Source organism: Lactuca sativa, chromosome 2, assembly GCF_002870075.4.
Source record: "Lactuca sativa cultivar Salinas chromosome 2, Lsat_Salinas_v11, whole genome shotgun sequence".
Lineage (NCBI taxonomy): Eukaryota > Viridiplantae > Streptophyta > Magnoliopsida > Asterales > Asteraceae > Lactuca > Lactuca sativa.
Genome location: NC_056624.2, coordinates 17964048 through 17986802, shown reverse-complemented (window position 1 = coordinate 17986802; position 22755 = coordinate 17964048). Strand labels below are relative to the sequence as shown.

Genomic DNA, 22755 nt, shown 5'->3' with positions numbered 1-22755 from the left:
GCGAAGGAATTATCCCTCGCTAATGTTTTTTAGAAAATAACCCATAAATCGGTTGCTATTATATTTTCCCTCTTGCTTTTTCAGTTCTCTCTCAAAGGACAGTCTCACAAATTGATACCCCGCTCCCCAAAACATTTTCTAGGTTTTATTTGCCTCTCATTCACGAAAATGGCCCACCTCCCACCTCTTCGTCTTCGCTTGGTCGCACACCCCCACTCCGTTCTAGGGTTCAAAATGGGAGTGCATACCATCTTCATTCATTTCATTCTCGTATCTTCACGCCTTCCGCTCCTCTTCGTCGTATCTATGTCGCCCTACGCCTTCTATCGCCATCACTATCACCAATTTAGCATCCACCAGCGGTCGAGCTGGCTGCCACCGCTCAGGAATTGGCCACATCATCGTCTTTGCCCTGCTCTCGCTGTCATTCTCCACCCGCTCACCCTCTATTGTCATCTCCCTCCACTCGGTTCTCTTGCCTTCATTGAAGAAGGTAAACCCTAAATTTTTAGTATCAATATAGGAATTAAATCAAGCTATTAGGGTGCAAAACAGTGCCAAAAATATGCTTCTTTTTCTAAAAGAGTCCTAAAATCGACCGCTATTAAGGTGACTGACTTTAGCACCATTGTTGTGCTTGTGTTCTTGATTTTTATAAAACATGTTGGACAGGTTTGTATTTTCATATATCTATAATTTGGTTAAAGATTTCACGTTGTAATTATTTTTTGTATTGATTGTGGTGGCTTACATTCGCAAATCTATAAGTGATGATCCTCGACGTTTGAGTTTGAGATGTCCCATTCCATCTTGTGTTGCTGATGTTTATGTTTGAGATGCCGCAAATTTGTAAATGATGTTACTTTCTGCACTAATGCAGAAGTGAACCCACATATCAAGAACATGGGACGAAAATGGGGAAGAAAGGTAACAGGTAATAAAAACTATTAGCTACTGATTATAACCTATTCGCTTAGGAATAACTGAGATAATTAAACTCAATGCACACAGATACATAGGAAGGAATGGGGGACACAGAAGACAAAAATATATTAGAAGAATACTTTTATTTTCAAAGGTAAAATGACTTAAAACTTCAATCTACTTGAACCTATTTATACTAAACATAAAGGAAACCTAGTCTAATATGGCTACTCGAAACAACTCCTAATCTAACTCAAAAACTTAAAATAGGAAGGTTTTTCCCAAAATACCCCTGGACTTAAATTGTCCCATATTTTTGGATTAACACAACAATGTAGAGGCTATGATGTAGCTTGCTCTTGCTCATACAACTTTGTTGGAACGTGAGTATTATATGTGAATCTTTATGTTAGAGCTTTGTTCATGTTGTGTGGTATTTAGAGTTAACATCCAATAATCCATAGAGAGCAATTATCATTTGAGTATCTCACTATTATCAATAATACCTAATGTAACCAGCAAAAATTCCGTTCCTTGTTTCAGGATTAATTATAAGTGTAATTGTGGACTCAAGCATTCATGTAGTGGACAATGGGTGTGTGTGTTAATTGTCTCCACTTTCACCTACCATTAATCAGTATCTATCTTAGGCATCTCGTCAAGAAATTAGGGTATATTTTGTTATAATCTCTTCCTTCTTGTTATATTCAGTCATCATGACACTTGTTTATTGTATTTCTAAATTCATCACATGAAATGCAGCTACACGGTGCATCTGAAAATGGATGTTTGTGGAAAATAATGAACTCCTAGGCCAACCGTGTTCTTTAAGAGAAGCTTTGGCTCAAGCACAATCTTCTAGAACTGGAGCTTCAACACCAGTAGAGAATCACTACATCCTGTTTTGAGGCAAAAACTTGTATGTATTCTGAAATACATCTGGTACTTAGAAAAATTGTAGATTTCATTGACTGTTGTATTGATTTCTAGTTTCTTCAAGTAATTTCATTTGTGACTATCTTAATCCTTTGAAGGTGGTTATGATCCATTGGGACGAACAAATGACCAAATAAGAACCTCAAACCAAGTAAGTTCTGCCATGGCTGCATGCAAGGTCTTGAAGTTAGATGGTTTAGTCATTGTTGGAAGTATAATGAAACACAACTATCATGTAACAGCCCGGATTTCTAGGTATCTTTTATGCTTATAATTTTGATGTTTTTTGAGGGGACTCGGCGAGTTAGAGCTCAGACTCGCCGAGTAGGATCGCGATTCTGGACGCGGGTTCGCGCCTGGACTCGGTGAGTCCGCGCTGTTTAATGAAACCCTAATTTCTCAGGTTTGGGACCTATTTAAAGGGCCTTTAGGCCGTCATTTGTGCTCACCAGTCCCTTGAGTGAAATCCTAGCGAGTGAGAGCGTTTGGAGCAAAGTAGGAAGCCATTATTGACCTTGGAGGTCTCATCTTGCAAGGGAAAGGAAGAATTAGCTAAGGGAAAACAAGAGGAGCCACTTCCTGAAGGTTTGAGGTCCAGAACATCACGTTTGAGGTACTATCTTCGAGCTATTCTCTGTTATGTTGATGTTTATATTGATTTACGGCTTATTGAGCCCTTTTGTGGCTAGATCTAGTGCTTCCTTGGTCCCTTAAGCAATTTAGATTATAGATCTGGACCCTTGGAGGTCCAGAGTGTCCCTTTGCCCAAGCTTTTTGTGAATCCATGGGGGTTTTGGATTGGAATCCTTATGCCTAAGGTCAAAACGCCATTTATGAGCCATGGGGTGTGTTATGAACACCAAGATAAGGACTTTACGTGATGAATCAGCTTAGGAAGCACAGATCAATGAATTGTTGGAGCGGATCTGACCTCAGAAGCAAGTTTGAGTTGTTACATGGCATGGACTCGCCGAGTCCGACGAACAGACTCGACGAGTAGCATGAAGATTGTCCTTAACCACTCAATGAGTGGTCCTGCCGAGTTATAGGTTGACTCAGTGAGTCAGGGCGAGTTAGAGAGGGTTGACAGGTGGACTGAGTCGAACTAGGACTCGCCGAGTTGTTCTTGAGACTCGGCGAGTTGAGTCGGGGTGGCCCCGCGATTCTTACCAGGTGAAACTCGTCGAGTCAGGGGAATACTCGACGTGTCAAAAAGGGAATCCTAGAGAGTTGGTGAAAACGTCTAGAATCGCCAAGTCGCCCTAGTGCACTCGTCGAGTCCGGTCAAAGTTGACCGTTGACCGTTGACCAGAGTTGACTAGTGTTGACTTGAAAAGGGTAGTCAACCTTAGTGGTAAAAGTGTTAATAAGAGACGTATGATGTTATAGGGGGATTGTAGCTCGGAGGATCGAGCACGAGTGATTCCGGGATTTGCGAGATATCGAGATACACGAGGTGAGCCTTCTCACTATACTATACCCGGAAGGGTTTTGACTGTGTGACCGGAAGTTCGGATATGATATGGTATGAGACATATGTGCTATGTGTGATAAGTTAATTGTTATATGTGCTATGTATGATATGCTTGATATGGGCCGGAAGGCATTATGTTATGGGCCGGAAGGCGAATATGTTATGGGCCGGAAGGCGTTGTAATGTGGACTGTAAGGTTGGCATGGGTAGGACCGGAAGGTTTACCCAGTCGGGACGGAAGTCCCCTGAGACATATGGACCGGAAGGTCGGGGCCTGGAAAGGCGTATGTGTGTAGGTTGTATTTTGGGGAACTCACTAAGCATTTATGCTTACAGTTGTTGTGTATGTGTTTCAGGTACTAGCGAGGACCGTGGGAAGGCGTCGGCGTGATCTGTACACACTGATGAAGGATTTATGATCTTGGGATTTTATATGATTTGTATTATGACATGATACATTGGATCTTTATGTCTTATTTTGGATGGAAATATATTTTTAAGAAATGAAAATTTTGTTTTGAAATTTCCGTTGTTACAAGTTGGTATCAGAGCCTTGGTTTGAGGGATTCGGGTACACCTTCGGGCATAACTGAACTCAAACCGAGGATTTGAGGAAAACTTTCAAAAACAAAGGTATAAAATATTTATAAAGGATTTTGTGGTAAACAAGAGTGAAGCAGTGTGTACGATCAGCCAGCGCCCGGACAGTAAAAATCCCCAAAATACCCTTACAATGTTGTGTTATGATATGATATGATATGATATGCATGCTAGAAGACTAGGTATCCATAATAGGACTAGAGTGGACTGATTTTTGATGCTTTAGTCTAGGGAAATCTGTTGCTATGAGATGCTTTGAGAGCGAGCGGGTAGTTAGTGCATGGCAAGAGTAGAGTAGTCAGGATCCGGGGTTTGGGGAGGAGGACTTGGGATGAATGATGATGCGGTGTAGTCAGTAGTATTGGGCCCGTACTACCGAAGACACCGGGTCGGTGGGCGACCCAATTAAGAATCCCTGGGTATCGGAGAATGAGTAGGGTTGCGTTATCGAGTGCGATTATGCTCGATAGAGTCTCTGATATTTCTATGTTGTATTTCAGAGGCATCATGGTTGGACCACGCCACAGGCCTAGTACGAGCAGCGTGAGTGACGAGGAGATTCGTCATATGATTCATGAGGAGGTGGCTGCAGCGATCCGGGCTGAGATTCCGGAGATGTTTGGGTCTATTAAGACCACTCTGACATCGAGGGATGCTTCTACACTTGTTCATGTCCGGAGCATCTGAGGGTACAGTTCGCCTTGAACCAGCTCCGCCTGGGAGCAAAGGATTGGTGGAAGTTCGTGACGGCGAACTTCACTCTGGTAGAGGTTCCAGCTGTGACATGGGAGAGGTTTACTACTATGTTCAGAGACGAGTACGTTCCCCTGGTGGAGAGGGAACGGTTGGTTCAGGAGTTCTTGACCCTCAAGCAGGGTAATGATTCTGTCACGGTGATCACGCGGAAGTTTCATGAGAGGGCAATGTTCTGCCCAGAGCAGGTGTCCACGGAGCAGGCTCGGATGAGCCGGTATTTGGGGGTGTTAAGGAGGGATATCCGGGAGTCCGTATGGAACTCGTCATATCAGACTTTTTCTGAGCTTCAGGCGAATGTCAGGAAGCGCGTGATCGAGTTGGAGACCCAGGCCAGGGAGGAGGCCGAGTCTCAACGGGTGGATCGGCGGCCGGCTCAGTCTCAGCCGGCTGCCAAGCGGACTAAGTCCACCGATTCGAGGACGGGAGGCCAGAAGGGCCGCACTTGCGGAAAGTGCGGCAAGGGTCACGAGGGGACATGTCGATCTGGTGCTTGCTACAAGTGTGGCAAGGAAGGGCACATTGCTAGGGATTGCCCCAAGGGGTTTATGGTTTGCTTTCATTGCAACCAGACTGGCCATTGGAAGGCCGAGTGCCCTCAGCTTCACCAGGGATCTGCACCTGCTGCTAGGGCTGTTGAGACTCGACCAGTGAAGGCCGAGGCTCCGAGGGCTCGTGGGAGAGCTTTCCAGTTGACCGCGGAGGAGGTCCGTGCGGCGCCTAATGTTGTGGCTGGTATGTATTCTTTCATGTATTTATTATTCTTTTATGGGATGCTATGCTTATTTCATGTTTATGCGTAGGTACTTTTCTTGTGAATTTTGTACCTGCTTTAGTATTATTTGACTCAGGTGCGAGTCGGTCTATCGTATCTCTGGCCTTTAGTCAGCATATCAGTGTTAGTCGTGAGGCGTTGAGTCGGCCTCTGAGAGTTTCCATAGCTGACGAGAGAGTGATTTGTGCCACGGAGGTTCTCTGGGGATGTGTGTTAGAGATTTTCGGGGTTGAGTTTCCGATTGACTTGGTTCCTATTGCGATGGGTGATGTCTATGTCATTGTGGGCATGGACTGGTTGAGCAGATTCGGCGCAGTTATCGACTGCGAGCGTCAGCTGGTGACCATACGAGACCCTAGTGGGGGAGTTCTTTTGGTGTACGGCGAGGGTACATGTTCGAGATCAGCTTTTTGTTCAGCCGCTAGGGCAAGGCAGTGTCTACAGCAGGGCTGTAGGGGTTTTGTGGCGTATGTGATAGATACGCGGGTGGCTCCCGAGAGGCCGAGTTCAGTTAAGGAGGTTCCGGTGGTGCGTGAGTTTCTAAATGTTTTTCCCGAGGAGTTGTCGGGTGTGCCTCTTGTGAGGCAAGTGGAGTTCAGTATCGTCTTGGTTACGGGGGCCGCGCCTATCGCTAAGGTGCCTTATCGTCTTGCACCTCCAGAGATGCAAGAGTTATCCTCGCAGTTTCAGGATCTGCTGGGGAAGGGGTTTATTCGGCCGAGCAGCTCGCCGTGGGGAGCGCCTATCCTGTACGTCAAGAAGAAGGATGGTTCACACCGGATGTGCATTGATTACCGGGAGTTGAACAAGCTGACGGTCAAGAACTGTTACCCATTGCCGAGGATCGACGATTTGTTCGATCAGTTACAGGGAGCATCTTGGTTCTCCAAGATCGATTTGAGGTCTGGATATCATCAGGTGAGAGTGCGGGATGAGGACGTCCAGAAGACAACGTTCAGAACGCGTTATGGGCATTATGAGTTTGTGGTGATGCCTTTTGGGCTCACCAATGCCCCGGCTGTGTTCATGGATCTCATGAACCGAGTATGTAGGCCGATGTTCGATCGGTCAGTGATTGTATTTATCGATCACATTCTGATATATTCGAGATCTAGGGAGCAGCATGAGGAGCATTTGAGGGAGGTCCTTGGGGTTCTGAGATCGGAGAAGCTTTATGCAAAGTTCTCCAAGTGTGATTTCTGGTTGCGGGAGGTCTAGTTCTTAGGACATCTTGTTAACCATGAAGGGATACTGGTCGATCCGGCCAAGGTTGAGGCGGTGATGAGTTGGGAGGTGCCGAAGTCACCCTCTGAGACCAGGAGTTTCCTTGGGTTGGCAGGGTATTATCGGAGATTTATCAAGGATTTCTCCAAGATCGCAGTGCCACTCACCAGATTGACTCGGAAGGGTTTTGCTCTCCCGGAAGGGATGGAGGACTTTGTGGTATATTGTGATGCATCGATTTTAGGGCTGGGAGCAGTGCTGATGCAGAGAGGACATGTGATAGCATATGCATCGAGGCAGCTGAAGCCTCATGAGACGATATATCCCACCCATGATCTTAAGTTGGGGGCAGTAGTGTTCGCCCTCAAGATTTGGCGTCACTACTTGTATGGGGTTCGGTGTACGATTTACACGGACCATAAGAGTTTGAGGTACTTGATGGATCAGCCCAACCTAAATATGCGTCAAAGAAGGTGGTTGGATGTGGTCAAGGACTATGATTGTGAGATCCTGTACCACCCAGGCAAGGCTAATGTGGTAGCCGATGCGTTGAGCCGCAGGGTGGAGAGCACTCCACTGCGGGATGTATGTTTGAGATTGACCGTGATGACTCCGGTATTGGATGCCATTCGTGGGGCACAGGTCGAGGCTGTGCAACCTGAGATGCAGAAGAGGGAACGGGTTGTTGGTCTGGTATCAGGATTCGTTACGGATGGTAGAGGGCTGATGACTTTTCAGGGTAGGATTTGGGTACCGTTTGTGAGCGGTACGCGTACTATTTTGATGGAGGAAGCGCATCAATCGAAATTCTCGATTCACCCCGGGGCTACAAAGATGTATTTGGATTTGAGAAAGGAGTATTGGTGGCCCTGTATGAAGAGGGACGTCGCATGGTTTGTTGAGAGGTGCTTGACCTGCCGTAGGGTTAAGGCCGAGCACCAGAGGCCGCATGGCAAGTTGCAGCCATTGGGGGTTCCCAAGTGGAAGTGGGAACAGATCACTATGGATTTCATCACCAAATTGCCGAGGACTGATAGGGGAGTTGATGCAATTTGGGTGATTGTGGACAGGTTGACGAAGAGCGCTCACTTCCTTGCCATCAGTGAGAGTTCTTCAGCAGAGAAATTGGCGGAGGTGTATGTGAGGGAAGTAGTATCTCGACATGGGGTGCCGATCTCGATTGTTTCGGACCGTGATGTGCGTTTCACTTCCAGATTCTGGAAGAAATTTCATGAGGAGTTGGGTACTAAATTGCATTTTAGTACCGCATATCATCCCCAGACAGACGGTCAGAGTGAGCGGACAATTCAGACGCTTGAGGACATGCTCCGAGCATCTGTGTTGGATTTCGGGGGTAGTTGGGATGCATATTTACCCTTGGCAGAGTTTTCCTACAACAACAGCCATCATTCGAGCATTGGTATGCCACCCTTTGAGCTGTTGTATGGGAGGAGGTGTTGGACCCCCATTTGTTGGGGAGAGGTTGGGCAGAGGGTGATGGGCAGCACAGAGATCGTGCTTCAGACGTCAGAGCAGATTCAGCAGGTCAGACAGAGGTTGTTGACCGCTCAGAGCCGACAGAAGAGTTATGCAGACAGACGCCGGTCCGAGCTTGAGTTCCAGGTCAGCGACCTTGTTCTCCTGAAGGTCTCTCCATGGAAGGGAGTGATTCGATTCAGAAAGAGGGGCAAGTTGGGGCCCCGATATATTGGTCCATTTCGTGTGATCGCGAGGGTAGGCCGGGTAGCCTATCGTCTGGATTTGCCAGTCGAGTTGGGGCAGATTCACGACACTTTTCATGTGTCGCAACTGAGGAAATGTATAGCCGATGAGTCGGCAGTGGTTCCATTAGAGGATATTCAGGTGGATGCGAGCCTGAATTATGCCGAGAGACCAGTGGCCATCAGAGATCGGAAGATCAAGGTTCTGAGGAACAAGGAGGTACCCCTGGTGTTGGTTCAGTGGCAACATCGGAAGGGATCGGAGATGACCTGGGAGCCGGAGCGTGAGATGCATGAGCAGCATCCGGAGCTATTTTCAGAGCGAGACTTCGAGGGCGAAGTCTACTTCTAGTGGGGGAGAGTTGTAACAGCCCGGATTTCCAGGTATCTATTATGCTTATAATTTTGATGTTTTGTGAGGGGACTCGGCAAGTTGGAGCTCAGACTCGCCGAGTAGGATCGCGATTCTGGACGCGGGTTCGCGCTTGGACTCGGCGAGTCCAAGGTATGGACTCGGCGAGTCCGCGTTGTTTAATGAAACCCTAATTTCTCGGGTTTGGTACCTATTAGGCCGTCATTTGTGCTCACCAGTCCCTTGAGTGAAACCCTAGCGAGTGAGAGCGTTTGGAGCAAAGTAGAAAGCCATTATTGACCTTGGAGGTATCATCTTGCAAGGGAAAGGAAGAATTAGCTAAGGGAAAACAAGAGGAGCCACTTCTTGAAGGTTTGAGGTCCAAAACATCACGTTTGAGGTACTATCTTCGAGCTATTCTCTGTTATGTTGAAAACGTCTAGAATCGCTGAGTCGCCCTAGTGCACTCGCCGAGTCCGGTCAAAGTTGACCGTTGACCGTTGACCAGAGTTGACTAGTGTTGACTTGAAAAGGGTAGTCAACCTTAGTGGTAAAAGTGTTAATAAGAGACGTATGATGTTATAGGGGGATTGTAGCTCAGAGGATCGAGCACGAGTGATTCCGGGATTTGCGAGATATCGAGATACACGAGGTGAGCCTTCTCACTATACTATACCCGGAAGGGTTTTGACTGTGTGACCGGAAGGTCGGATATGGTATGGTATGAGACATATGTGCTATGTGTGATAAGTTAATTGTTATATGTGCTATGTATGATATGCTTGATATGGGCCGGAAGGCATTATGTTATGGGTCGGAAGGCGTTGTAATGTGGACTGTAAGGTTGGCATGGGTAGGACCGGAAGGTTTACCCAGTCAGGACGGAAGTCCCCTGAGACACATGGACCGGAAGGTCGGGGCCTGGAAAGGCGTATGTGCGTAGGTTGTATTTTGGGGAACTCACTAAGCATTTATGCTTACAGTTGTTGTGTATGTGTTTCAGGTACTAGCGAGGACCGTGGGAAGGCGCCGGCGTGATCTGTACACACTGATGAAGGATTTATGATCTTGGGATTTTATATGATTTGTATTATGACATGATACATTGGATCTTTATGCCTTATTTTGGATGGAAATACATTTTTAAGAAATGAAAATTTTGTTTTGAAATTTCCGTTGTTACATATCAACAATAATCTTTTTGTCAGATTATTTACTAACAACACTTGTTTGTTTCTCTAAAACATTAAAGAAATTATCTGTCAAAAAGGCCTACTTTTTTTTAGGTTAATGCTTCCATTAGTCTCCAAATACCGGAAATAACAAAGAAATTCAACAAAACTGCAACATCACATAGTATTGCAACTGATTATGGTAAGTTGGAAGTTTACTTTTTTTCCCCTAAATTGTAATTCTTTAAGCACTTTAAAGTTTCAATTCTTTTATTCTTCCATATGTGACTTCTATTTTCAGAAGGGCAGTGTGATTCAAAAAGGCTCTATGAGAGCATGTGTTAAATGTAGGTTATGATGGATTATTACATCTACAGAAACAACATAAACAATCGGTTGTAAGACACTTTCATTCCGCTTCTTTACACTACTTTATCTTTTTTTTAATTTATTTCACTTTCGTTTTTTCATATACTGAATTGGTCTAAGCATATGTAGATTTGAGAGAACTTCATTTACATGTAAAAAAAATAGTTGAGTTGACTAGTTGATAACTCTATTTACATGTAATCTACTAACAAAAATTTATGTCCTATTTTTGAACAACAAAAGAATGCAAAACAATTAATTTATGTCCTATTTTTATTTTTATTTTTAGGGCCTGAAAGATTTGATATTTTGTATGGACATTCAAAAGCTACCATGCTTTTGATCATAAATAATGTAGGGTAGGGCAAGGAGTTTTATCCTCATTTTTCATCAAATATGACTTATTTATTTTTTGTACAAAACCCTAAAATATAACTTATTTATTTTTTAGTTATAATATTATTTGTTTGTGTCATGCAGATACAATTTTAAAAAAATATTCATCTATTGTTGCAACAATCTTCACAGGTTTGTATCTGCTCCTTTGTTTGGTCATACTTTGACTATAAATTCCATGCTAGGAATTTCTATTGTTTTCATTTCAATGCACCAGGTAAATGGTTTGTGGATTCCGATGGAGTTGGAATTAGAGATTCCAATTCCTTTGGTAGATTCCATTTCTTTCATAAACATTCTACCAACTTTTGCTTCTTTTTCTATATCTAATTCTTTTCCCCTCTATCAAAAGTTAAGGATGAAGAAAAAAGAGTGTTGGAATTGGAACCTGTTAAAAGCAATAACTGGTACTACTCTTAAGTTAACAATATTTAAAAATTATATTTAATTCTATAACGTATTTAATAAATTATATACTGATTTTGAGAACTTATGAATAATCTATGACAGGTCAAGAGACTTGAATTTCACTAATATGACAGCAGATGCTAACAAAGAGATGAAGATGCTTGTTTTTCTTTTTAATAAATAATTTTAAGTACTTATATATAAAATCTTTAACACTTGTTTTTAATTTTTTTCAGGCTGTCATTGTGTAGATTCTTATGCAAGACAACCAGTTCCACTTCTTCCTACTTAAGTCAACGGATGACTTTTGAAATGAAAGAAGATAATTTGAATAAAAATAAGTTATTTCCATCTCCTCGAAATAATCGATGGTAGGTACTTTTTTTTTAGTTTTATAAAATAATCTTTCATGGATATAAACTTTATATAATGTGTGCATTTTTTTCCTCTTTGTGAGGAATCAACTTTCAGAGTCTTTGTGGTATAAAATTGTGCTGATAAAGGCGGTTGTATGCAATGAGAGAATGACACATGGCAAGACCTAGAGACCACGAAGGTTAGTTTTGTAATTTCCTTCCTAATTCAAAATATTGCATCTTTTTTTTGCTTTGTTTTTTATACTTTTATTTATAAAAATGCTAAATGTGTTGTTAATTTTGGTGTGGTAGATGGTCCGTAATATTCAACACAAATGTTTAAAAAATCAAATCTGAAGACCAATTGGCAAACACCGTATTTCCTTCCTCATTTACTTTTTGGTTAGGATAGGAATTCAATTCCATTCCTGTCCTGCATTTGCTTCCAACAAAGATCCCTTATCTAGAAAAAAACTACAGGACATCAAAGTAAGTAGCACGTGGTCCTATATCCATGGGACTAAACTGGAATTGGAATCCAGTTCCATTCCAACCCTTCTTTTGGACGCAAGATATCAATAATTGGAGAAGATGTATGTGGAAATGCAAAATATGAGATGAAATTAAGAATTATGGTACCTTATACTTTGAAATCAAAACTTAATCAATGTTAAACTTTGACAGATGCTTTTGGTATTTTAATATTAATGTTTGGAGTGTATAATTTTTGGATGCGTTTGATATTTGAATGTTAATGTTTGGTTTGAGATTTTATAATTATTTGATGTTTTTGTCATTTTTGTTTTACATTAGTAATCAAAATAAAATATCATATTATATATTTGCGAGTGATTAGCTAGGGAAAGAAAAAAAAATCACATCCTAAATTTGCGAGTGATTAGCTAGGGAAAGAAAAAAAAATCACATCCTAAATTTGCGAGGGATTAGCTACATAATGAAAAAAAAATCACATCTTAAATTTGTGAGGGATTAGCGACGAAAAAAAATAGATCTTTGCAAGGGATTCGCGATGGAATATTGTATTACGTTTTGTCGCTGGTGTACTAAATTACCATATTAAGTGACCAATTTGCGATGGACATTCCGTTGCTATAGCCGTCGAAAAAAAACTGATCCATCACTAAACCCCTTGCTAAGTCATTAGCCACACTCTAATTGGCTATAGAGTAAATCTGTCGCAAACGCTCTTTAGCGACGGAATAGCGACGGACTCATCTGTCTCTAAAACCTATGTTTCTAGTAGTGTACACAACATCCTCTTTTAACTACTTGAAGCTCTTGTTCAAAATCTAGATTCCCAGTCATAGATTCATCAATCCATTCCTAATACATAGACTTCTTACCTGGTTTCTTCGAAATTAAATATAAAGATGGTAAGAAGCTCAATATATTTATTTATTAGAAAGAAAATCAAATCTACAGAGGGAAATCAAGATCGACATACCAGAGAATTGGGGCAAACATGGAACTTTTTGTTAGGGTTTTCTTTAGTCTTGGATGTGCATATTCGAACTGGGAGTCGACAATCACAAAACTCCTCTTTCTTTGCAATGGAACAAGATGAACTGGGAGTCGACATCTTCTTCTTCGATTTTGGGTATGGGTTCGAAAGTTTTTTTGATTTAATTTGGGGCTATGTATCGTATTATAATTGATGGAACTCATAAATGTTCCATGTAGGAGTATTTTCTTTTAATGATTATCCACATATGCAGCCATGTCAACAAATATGGCATCAACCGGTGATATGAATTTACTTTACACATAACAACAAGTTAATGGGAATATATGGACAAAAAAAAGTCAGAGACTACATGTCTATAAACCTAATAATATGTTACTCTTTTAAGTCAATATCCTTTTGACAATATATTTTTCCAAATTTAATACTAACTAGGTGTGAGACCCATGTATTACATGGGTTTATTTAAAAAAAAAAAAAAAACTAAATACAAAATTCTAAACATTTGAAAATTACGAATTTATAAGAAAAGTGAGAAAAATATTGAATTATAAAAATTAAAGTTTATTTTCTCTTTTAAATTTAAAAAAATAATAAAGAACATTAACGAATGTTTTTCTCAATGGTATCTTCCCTACGGACTTTGATTGACGAAATGTCATTACCTAAATCGACAATAGTTTGGGATTGGAACAATCTAGTCCCTAAGAAGGTCAATATACTGGCCTGGAGAGTGGCTCACGGTCGGATCCCAACAAGGGCGAACCTCTTGAAGAGAGGAATTGGAACTAACCCCATGTGCATACTATGCGAGCAAGAAACTGAAACTGAAGAACATCTTTTTCTCAATTGCATAATCTCTGTTGAGGTCTGGAATAGTCTCAAAACCTGGTGGTGCACAGTCCCAGACTCTCTGACATCAGCGACAGACCTCTTGTTTTGGAAAAATGGGACATCAAACATCACACTTCAACTCCAGTCAGCTATAATGCTAGTCTACATATGGATCATCTGGAATTACAGAAACTCGAAAGGCCTATTAAGGAAAAATAAAATCTCACAATGGTCTGGCAAATGATATCCAAACGATATCACACTTATGGATAAATGCGAGGTTAAAAAATAGGTCAATTGAATGGAAGGACTGGTGTTTCGATCCAATCAATACAATCTGTCGATTATAAGTGATGTGCTCTTGGGATGTGGCCCTGGTTTGGATGGTATGAAAAAAAAATCTTATTGTCTTCTAAAGTGACTGGGGTGTTATAGTTATAGTGTTCATAATTTCTCATCTTTAATCGGTTGTATGTTGAAGTTGGCGACGCATTAACCGGGGGGGGGGGGGGGGGGGGGGGGTGGTAAGGGGATAATTTGGGGTCTCTTGGTGACATATCTCGGCGCAACTAGTGTGTGTTTGCCGTGTGTTTTTAATTCATAGGGTAGACATCAATTAGGATATATGTTGCGTCGGATATTCTTTGCAGTGTCTTAATTGATTCCTTCGTGTGGGTATTGGGTCGGGGTGATATGCTTTGGTGTGTGTGTAAGTGTTTTTTTTCATTGATTGGAATATTCTCCCAAGTGCAAGTAAACACATTTCAGTTAAGCCAATTTTAACCAGAAGGTGGAGGTGTTGTTGTTGGAAGTGTTGACCAAATTGCCCCAATTAACGGGGTGGCGGAACCACTAAAGTTGTCTACCAGGCTTGATGCATACAGAATGGTGTTATCAGCTGTGACCTAGGATCATGGATATGCAAAAGTTAGAGACTAGTTTTGGTCCAAAAATACCCCTAATGGGTGATGAGATAGCAGTAAAGTCACTTGGCGTTGTTATGCAAATAGGTCATGGATTGTCTGCTCCACAAAAAATTTGGTTTTAAGGAAGTCCTATACTCTTGAATATACTAGGGCAAACCTATATTTGCTGCTGTTGAAAGGTGTGACTCAATGTTGGTTGTTCTTGCTGTCGACTTCTAGTCATCCTCTCCACTGGGCACTAATTACCTCTTTCAGTCACTCAGATATTGTCCATCAGATATTTGGGTGTTGATTTTAAATTATGTATTTTCTCTTTGTTCTTATGTTTTTGTTTATTTTTTGTAACTGCCCAGCCTCTAGCTGGTTCTTTCTAATATATATCTATTGAGCCGTTCAAAAAAAAAAAAAAAAAAATATTAACGAATCTTTAATTTAGTAATTTTGAAATTAAAAAGAAAGTTCATTAATGGAGTTGATATGTATTTATTATTGCATTTAAATACAATCTAGAATTTATTAAAATGAAAAAAACCATAAAATGACATTTGAAATAAAAATTAATTTAAAATAACCATAAAATTACATGTAGCAAAATAAATGAAAATACGACATGTGATAAAAATATCTTTATTTATTAGGAAGGAGGTGTCTTTTTTATATTTTTGTTCCCGAGTTAAAAATATGTTTGGATGACGTCCAATCATTTTATTGAAAAATATTTTTTGCGAAGTACCATCAGATCACTAAAAGAATGTACCATGAACTTGAATAACAAAAGCAGAGATTTTTTTTAAGACAATACATGGAAATCACTGGTACATGGAAATTAGTTACTTTAAAGGGAAAAAAGAATAAAAATAATAATAATAATAAGGGCAGGTTAGTTCTTTGAGCGAAGTAACCAAAACCATCATGAAAAACAATGACAATTGGAATTTTAGAACCACATCGACTAAAATCACAAAAAACGGCAAACAAGATGGAACAAATTTACAGTTTCCCCAAAATAATACAATATCTTAAAACCATCTTTTTTTATCATTATAAATTCTCTTGCTGGACATAATCAACCGACTGCATATATTAAATCTATAAGTTTTCTCAAAATAGTAAAATATCTTAAAACCGTCGTTCGCATCATTATAAATTCTCTTGCTGGACATACTCAACCAACTCCATATATTAAATTTATAAACACCACACATGCAATGCTACCTTACTCCGTAATCGTTTATGCTTGTGTTCCACGTTGAGGCACGTGTTCTTTATTATACATGTTATGACTTTTGGTAAATGGGAACCCACATCAAAAGGCTTATACATTACACATGTGAACACTTTACATGTATGGTATGTGTTGTCAATGTTCGGACTAAGGTGTTGTTTATTTCTTCTGACCACCTATTGTTACATGGTATAGTACATGCATAACATTTTTGTTTTCGCACCAGTTTGTTTTTTGAAAGACTTTTGGTTGAAAATTTTATGCGCGTCCTCTGCACCACACAATATCGGGCTAGGCTCTTCATACCTCTTCCTAACCTAAAAAAAGAATGAGACTCAAACAAAAAACACTACTGAGACAAAGAACAACTCTTATTCCTTCCAGCGTCCTGTTCAGCCCATGGGTTCTTCCTACCCTCGTCGTTGTTGTCCTCGCCCTCGCCATCTCAATCATTCTCGTTAGCTTTTTCATCATGAAAAACGGCAAGTAGTTTTTTTATTTATTTTCTATTTGTGTCGAAATCGATTGGGGTTTCAATCGACAACGAAGTCCTCCAGTTCCGATCATGTCTGGAACGCGGCCGCCGCTGTCGTCTTCGCCTCCGTCTCCGGTTGCTTCGACTGTGCCGCCTTCACCTCAAGAAGCCAGGAAAACAAGCAACTAGCTCTTGTATACAAAACAGTGCTTGTACCTTCGATTGGGGAAAGAGGAATTGAGGATAAAATGAAATCGAATGGAGGAAGATGAAAAATGGGGTTTGGCTAAAGAATTCATTTCAGATTGGAGCTCCAACTTTCATTCATTATCTGCCAAGTCTTTTTAGCAGTTTGTAGATTAACAATTGATAATAACAATGATAATAATTCATCTCAGGATTTTTCTTTTTCGTTATTCTTGGTTTAATTAGTAGTTTGAAGAAACTCATGGGATTTTCAGATGATAAATCATGGAAAATAATTAATAGTTCTTTTCAATTTCAAGAATTTCTTAATGATCACCATGATAATTGAGTTATAGTTTTTACATTATGCATTCATGATCTTAAAAAAATTCTGATTATACATACAATTATACATATATTATTGTCATACTATCATAGAGCTTTCATTCGGTTTGTGCTCAATTATAGATTACAAAATGGAAAGATGTGTTATCACACTTTCATCCCAAGAAATCAACTTAGGTGCAATATTTAATCGAAATATTGAATTGGATATGTGTCTAATATTAATATTTATTTTGGTAATCCAATGTTGATGTTTTGATATTTGAGTATAAAATTTGAATTACATTTAAAGAAAAGAGGAGTGAGTTGTGAATATTAATATTTATTTTGGTAACCAGTGTTAAAAATTTATTTTAAGTTTGTAAAATTAGTTTATTTAAATTTTAGTTTTTTGCAATAGTTTACAGATTTTAAAAAACCAAAAGACAGATTATAGTCATTTGGTCCGCCTCTTCTGTTGTAAAGAGTTGCAGAGGTAGTCAACAGACTTTAGAAACTTTCGTTTTGGAAAAACAAACAACACTTATGTCTATTCGAAAGAGGTTTTGCTTTTTAGATTATAAATTTTAGATTAAAACCTAAGCATTTCTATTAACTTAGTGATATTGATTTCTAAATGCTAACCATTAAAAAAATAATAAAAAAAGTAAAAAACATAAATGGCATCAATTACTTGTTGTAGATGACAACGTATAGTTGAAGATGTTGATTTGATCATTGTTTTTTCAGAATTTATTAGAAATTTATATAGATTTTAAAATCGATTAGTTCTAAAAATACGATAGTTCTGCAAAATGATTTTTATTATTGAACAGAAGGTTAGTGGTTAGTAGTTATTATCTCGTTCGAAGTTAGTAAAATCCGTCTATTCCTGGGTTAATTTTAAACATATTCGCGTTAGATCTGGTAAATGATTTTTTAAGTTCCTTTCTCTGAATTAAAGACTCTAATTACAGCTTCTAGTAACATCCGGTCCAACATAATAGATAAATAAAAATATATACGTGTAGTTGAACAAAGTGGAATATGACACGCAACCGCAAATGTAGGTATTTATTGAGAAAGTGACTACATATATTATATGTGTATAATACAAGTCATATAATCATCTCTACATAAGTGAGTCACTGATGACATTTTAAATATATAGCTCATATCTTTTCTTATCTATCTTTCTTAAATTTTGATATACTTATTCGCAATGCCTCCCTCAGTAATGAATGTCATTCTCTACTATCTGTTTTCAACTCTTTATATATGTTACAGCAAGGACACAGTAAATCTACTTGAAAATGTCTCTATTCCAGCAGTTATTGCATTCGGAGACTCCTACTTGGATCAGGGTAATAATAATTATATCAACACTATCACCAAGGCTAACTTTTACCCCTATGGAAAGGACTTTGTGGATGGAAAAGCAACGGGAAGGTTCACCAATGGGAAATCACTAGCTGACTTTTTTGGTATTTTCTCTTTTTTTTTTATCATATATCTTAAACATTTTGCACACAAGTTTTCATTTAAGTCTATGCATGCTCTCTCCATGCCTCAACCTACCTTGGACTACACATCGTTCAACCTATGTAATATATTTAAACTTTTAAGAGTTTTAGATCGATATTTTTCTGGTAGTGGTACCAACTAAATCAAGTTCCCAAGTCCCGTTTAATTTCTTAATTTGTTTGGATTAAAAAATAATCAATCAAAAATGATAAGAATTGACCTTATATTGAATCAATAGTTGTCAATAAAGTTTTTTGCACACTAGTGTTTTCATAAATTTCATGAAAGGACGAACTCAACTATTCTTATAATTGCGATGTTTGATCACCAACTTATCATTATGTTTATTTTAAATTCTCATTTTTAAACTACAAAATCATAATGCATGGTATATATACTTTCACATTATCAGCCCAAAATATTATGAAGGAAAACATTTCTACCAATATTATTAAATTATTCATAGACAAACCCCTATTAAAAATAAATAAATTAATAAAACCTAATTATTATCCAAAATCCATAGTGTATTGGTTTTGCAACATTAAAAGACAAATTGTTCTTAGACAATTATACAGTACAATCATCTAAAAACAAACACATGACACTTTATTTACGGTTCTTTGATTAACGTTGTTGTTTTTGTTTTGCAAAAGTCAAGAAGCCACCCAAGTATTTTGATGTACATTCTTTACCTAACTTAAACATAATAAAATCTCATTGCGCATATTGAGCACACGACAAGAAATTAAGGCAATAAATGTGACATGGGTGCCGCGGATACATTTGAAAGTTATCCCTATTGTCTTAACCAGTAAAATATCACTGATATTGAGTTGTCACTAATGTTACATTGTTGTCCTTAATATGTTGCCCTTATTGGTGTTGACCGTGTTCTCCATATTTCTCGGTTCTTTTTTTCTATAATTTTTAAAATTTTATCAGACATCTTATAGAAAAATCCAAAAATTATTTAGTTTATATATATATATATATATATATATATATATATATATATATATATATATATATATATATATATATATATATATATATATATATATATATATATATATATATGATAATTTGTAAGTAATATCACACCTGTAAAGATATAAATGTTTTTGTTGGAAAAATCCAAATCCAAAAAACCCAAGAACAATTTGTTCATGGTTGATGGAGCTCTTGCTTGATGAAGAAACCAAACCCAAAAAGACCCATAACCCAAAGTCATTGGATTGTCTGAAAGATGGATATCTTAAATCATACCCAAAGAAAACATGTGGACCTTGAGAACATACAACACTATAGGGGCAACAAAGCTTTAGTTGTGACTCTCAATGCATGCATGTGGATGTCACCCTTGATGCGTATGTCGCCCCTACATGTCGTCCCAACTACCTAAATTTTTTGTAATCTAAGATAGATTTAGATTAAACTCAAACTGCATAAGGATATAAAGTTTAAGAAAAAGGATGCATGGCTTATCTGAGTCGCTACCACCATTAAGAACTTTTTGATTATTTCATCTAACGAAGCCACAATTGTTTGATATGTAATCCTAAGTCAAGGCACTAGGAGTGAAGGAATATCTTCCGGCATATCTTGAACCTTTGATACAAGATCATGATTTTCAAACTGGTGTAAGTTTTGCTTCTGGTGGCACTGGATATGATCCCTTAACTCCCAAAATAACGGTATGCATGCAAAGTTTTCTTTTTAATTGTATTATTTCATTCCTACCCTTTTCACTAATACTTGAAAATTTCTCTTTTGTGTGTGAATTTGAATGTATATGGCAAATAGTCTGTTATACCATTATCGGGTCAAATTGAGATGTTCAAACAATACATTGAGAAACTCAAAAAGATGGTGGGAGAAGATGCTACCCAGAATATACTGACCAAAAGTGTATATCTAATTTCAGCAAGCACCAATGATTTTTTTATAAGTTACTCCACAGTTCCCATTAGAAAAGTTGAATATGATGTTCCAACTTATGATAAGATGCTTGTAAAGCTCGCTGTTAATTTTGTACAGGTAATGTCTCGTTTATCGGTTTTCCTTAAGAATATTTTTTTGTCACTAATTGTACCAAATATTTGTTTCCGCACGTATTTATACTTTTCTTAATAGAGAGAAAATAAGGATTATCACAAAAAATGACCACATGATTATGAAAGTTTTTATAACTGACCATACTTTTTTTGCAAATACAGAAATGACCATCAATTCCAAAATGGCTCATTTCATAGAACTCTTAGTTCTGACAAAAGAAGTATATTTCAAGTTCATAAAATCTGATTTTGGACTAAACATTATAGACAAAGTAAAAAACGTATTCTGAAATTTGAAGAACATATACAATATACCAAGAACGGATCCTAAATCTAAATAAAGCCCTTTGTTTTTTTTGTTGAAATAAAAAGAAAGTTAAAGAAACGTACCAAATGCAAAGTAGATTATGATACAAGGACATAGAAATGAGCCATTTAGTTGAAAAAAAAAAACAATAATAGTAAACATTTCATATTAAAAGGCGGAGGAATTGTGTTCATGTGTTGAGAGCATACGAGAGACAAATCCACGTTATATAACTAACTCTCCTGAACCCAAAGTGCCCCATTTTAGAGATGGTGGTGAAATTGACAACTCCATAAAATTGATAAATTAGCTATATTTTAAATAAATATATGATCATTGTTTGTGATTATCTCGTAAAAAAAATTCAAGAATATATATGATTTTGTAATACAAAAGTTCAAGAAATTTTATTTTTTCAAAATGACGAGTTTATCTCTCGAATTGAATCCATATTCCCCTCATTTGAATAAATGAGATTATTCACAAATTAATGTTCTTTAAAATTCATCGAAGGAAATCTACAAACTTGGAGCAAGAAGGATAGGTGTTCTTAGTGGGCCCCCAGTCGGTTGTTTACCAGCACAAAGAACTTTAGCAGGAGGAGCACTACGAACCTGCTCAGAAATGGACAATAAGGCTGTACAATTGTTCAACGCCATGCTAAAACAACAACTTCAAGTTCTAGCAAGCAATCTTCCTCAGGCTAGGATGGCCTTTGTCGATTTCTACAATCCTCTTATTAGAATCATTGAAGCCCCTCACCAATATGGTATGGATATATATATTTAAGTTAACTACACTTTATAAAGTTGATTATGCTAATAATGTTATAATCGTGATAATTTCTTCAAAATCATATTTTCTTAGTGTAACCAGTTTTCCACATCTTTGTTTTTAAATTGAAAGTACAAGTACCAAATGGTAGAAATAACATGAACTATGTTTTTAAATGAAGTTAACTATAGAAAAATACAATAATAATTGCATAGTTTACTTTATGTGTCTAGGCATATTTTCATCTAATCATCAATTTTGCAATATAATTTCACATTACAATAACCTCTTCATTTTCTTCTTTTCTTCCTTCGGCTAGGTCTGGAAGTTACAGATAAAGGTTGCTGTGGAACCGGTGAGATAGAGACACTTGTTTTATGTAACAAACTTAGCACAACGTGTCTCGACGACTCTAAGTTCTTTTTTTGGGATAGTATCCACCTCTCAGAGAAAGGATGTGATATCTTCGTAAACCAAGTTCTACAAGATTTGGTAACAAATTTGTTTTAGAATAATCAAATTTTACTGGCAAGACAAATTGTTAACGTTGAGATAATTGACCTTCAATTCATTTATGAAAAAATGAAGTCAATTCTATCAACTTATGAAACTTATTAATAAATATAACCATAACATTTGTTGGTCAAAGAATGTTAATAAACTCATGGTGTTACTTTAGCTTGCATTTGTACCTGGACTATTTGTGTCGTGTCTTCTCACTGCAAATATATGAATATTACATTATATATATATATATATATATATATATATATATATATATATATATATATATATATATATATATATATATATATATATATATATATATATATATATATATATATATATATATATATCTCTTTGAATCTACGTCATATTTCAATGTTTTATAAATTTATAGATGTTTTTTATATATACCTAATTTTTCAAGATATTTCATGGACTATTATTACTTACAATACTTTGTCTAAGGCTTCTTAGATATCTACTAAAAAGTGGAACATAGGATATGATTTTCATTTATAGTAGTATATCAAGGGTTTATTACAATTATTGGAGGACAGATTCATGTTAAACAATCATACATTTTCTATCATGTATAATATGGAGCTAAACGAAGAACCACACTCTATCTCAAGTATTATATCAAAAAACTTCACTTTTCTCAAATATTATATTA

The 22755-nt window shown here is 37.9% G+C and overlaps 1 protein-coding gene across 1 annotated transcript; it reads left to right on the top strand.

Moving 5' to 3' along the window:
- The first annotated feature begins 18068 nt into the window (after positions 1–18068).
- On the top strand, positions 18069–22253 carry LOC111905960 (GDSL esterase/lipase EXL3). Its single transcript, XM_023901726.2, has 5 exons — positions 18069–18397; positions 20004–20134; positions 20244–20477; positions 21315–21570; positions 21895–22253. Exons 1-5 carry the CDS (start codon positions 18136–18138, stop codon positions 22083–22085), a joined length of 1074 nt encoding a protein of 357 aa, XP_023757494.1. The 5' UTR covers positions 18069–18135; the 3' UTR covers positions 22086–22253.
- Positions 22254–22755: the final 502 nt, after the last annotated feature.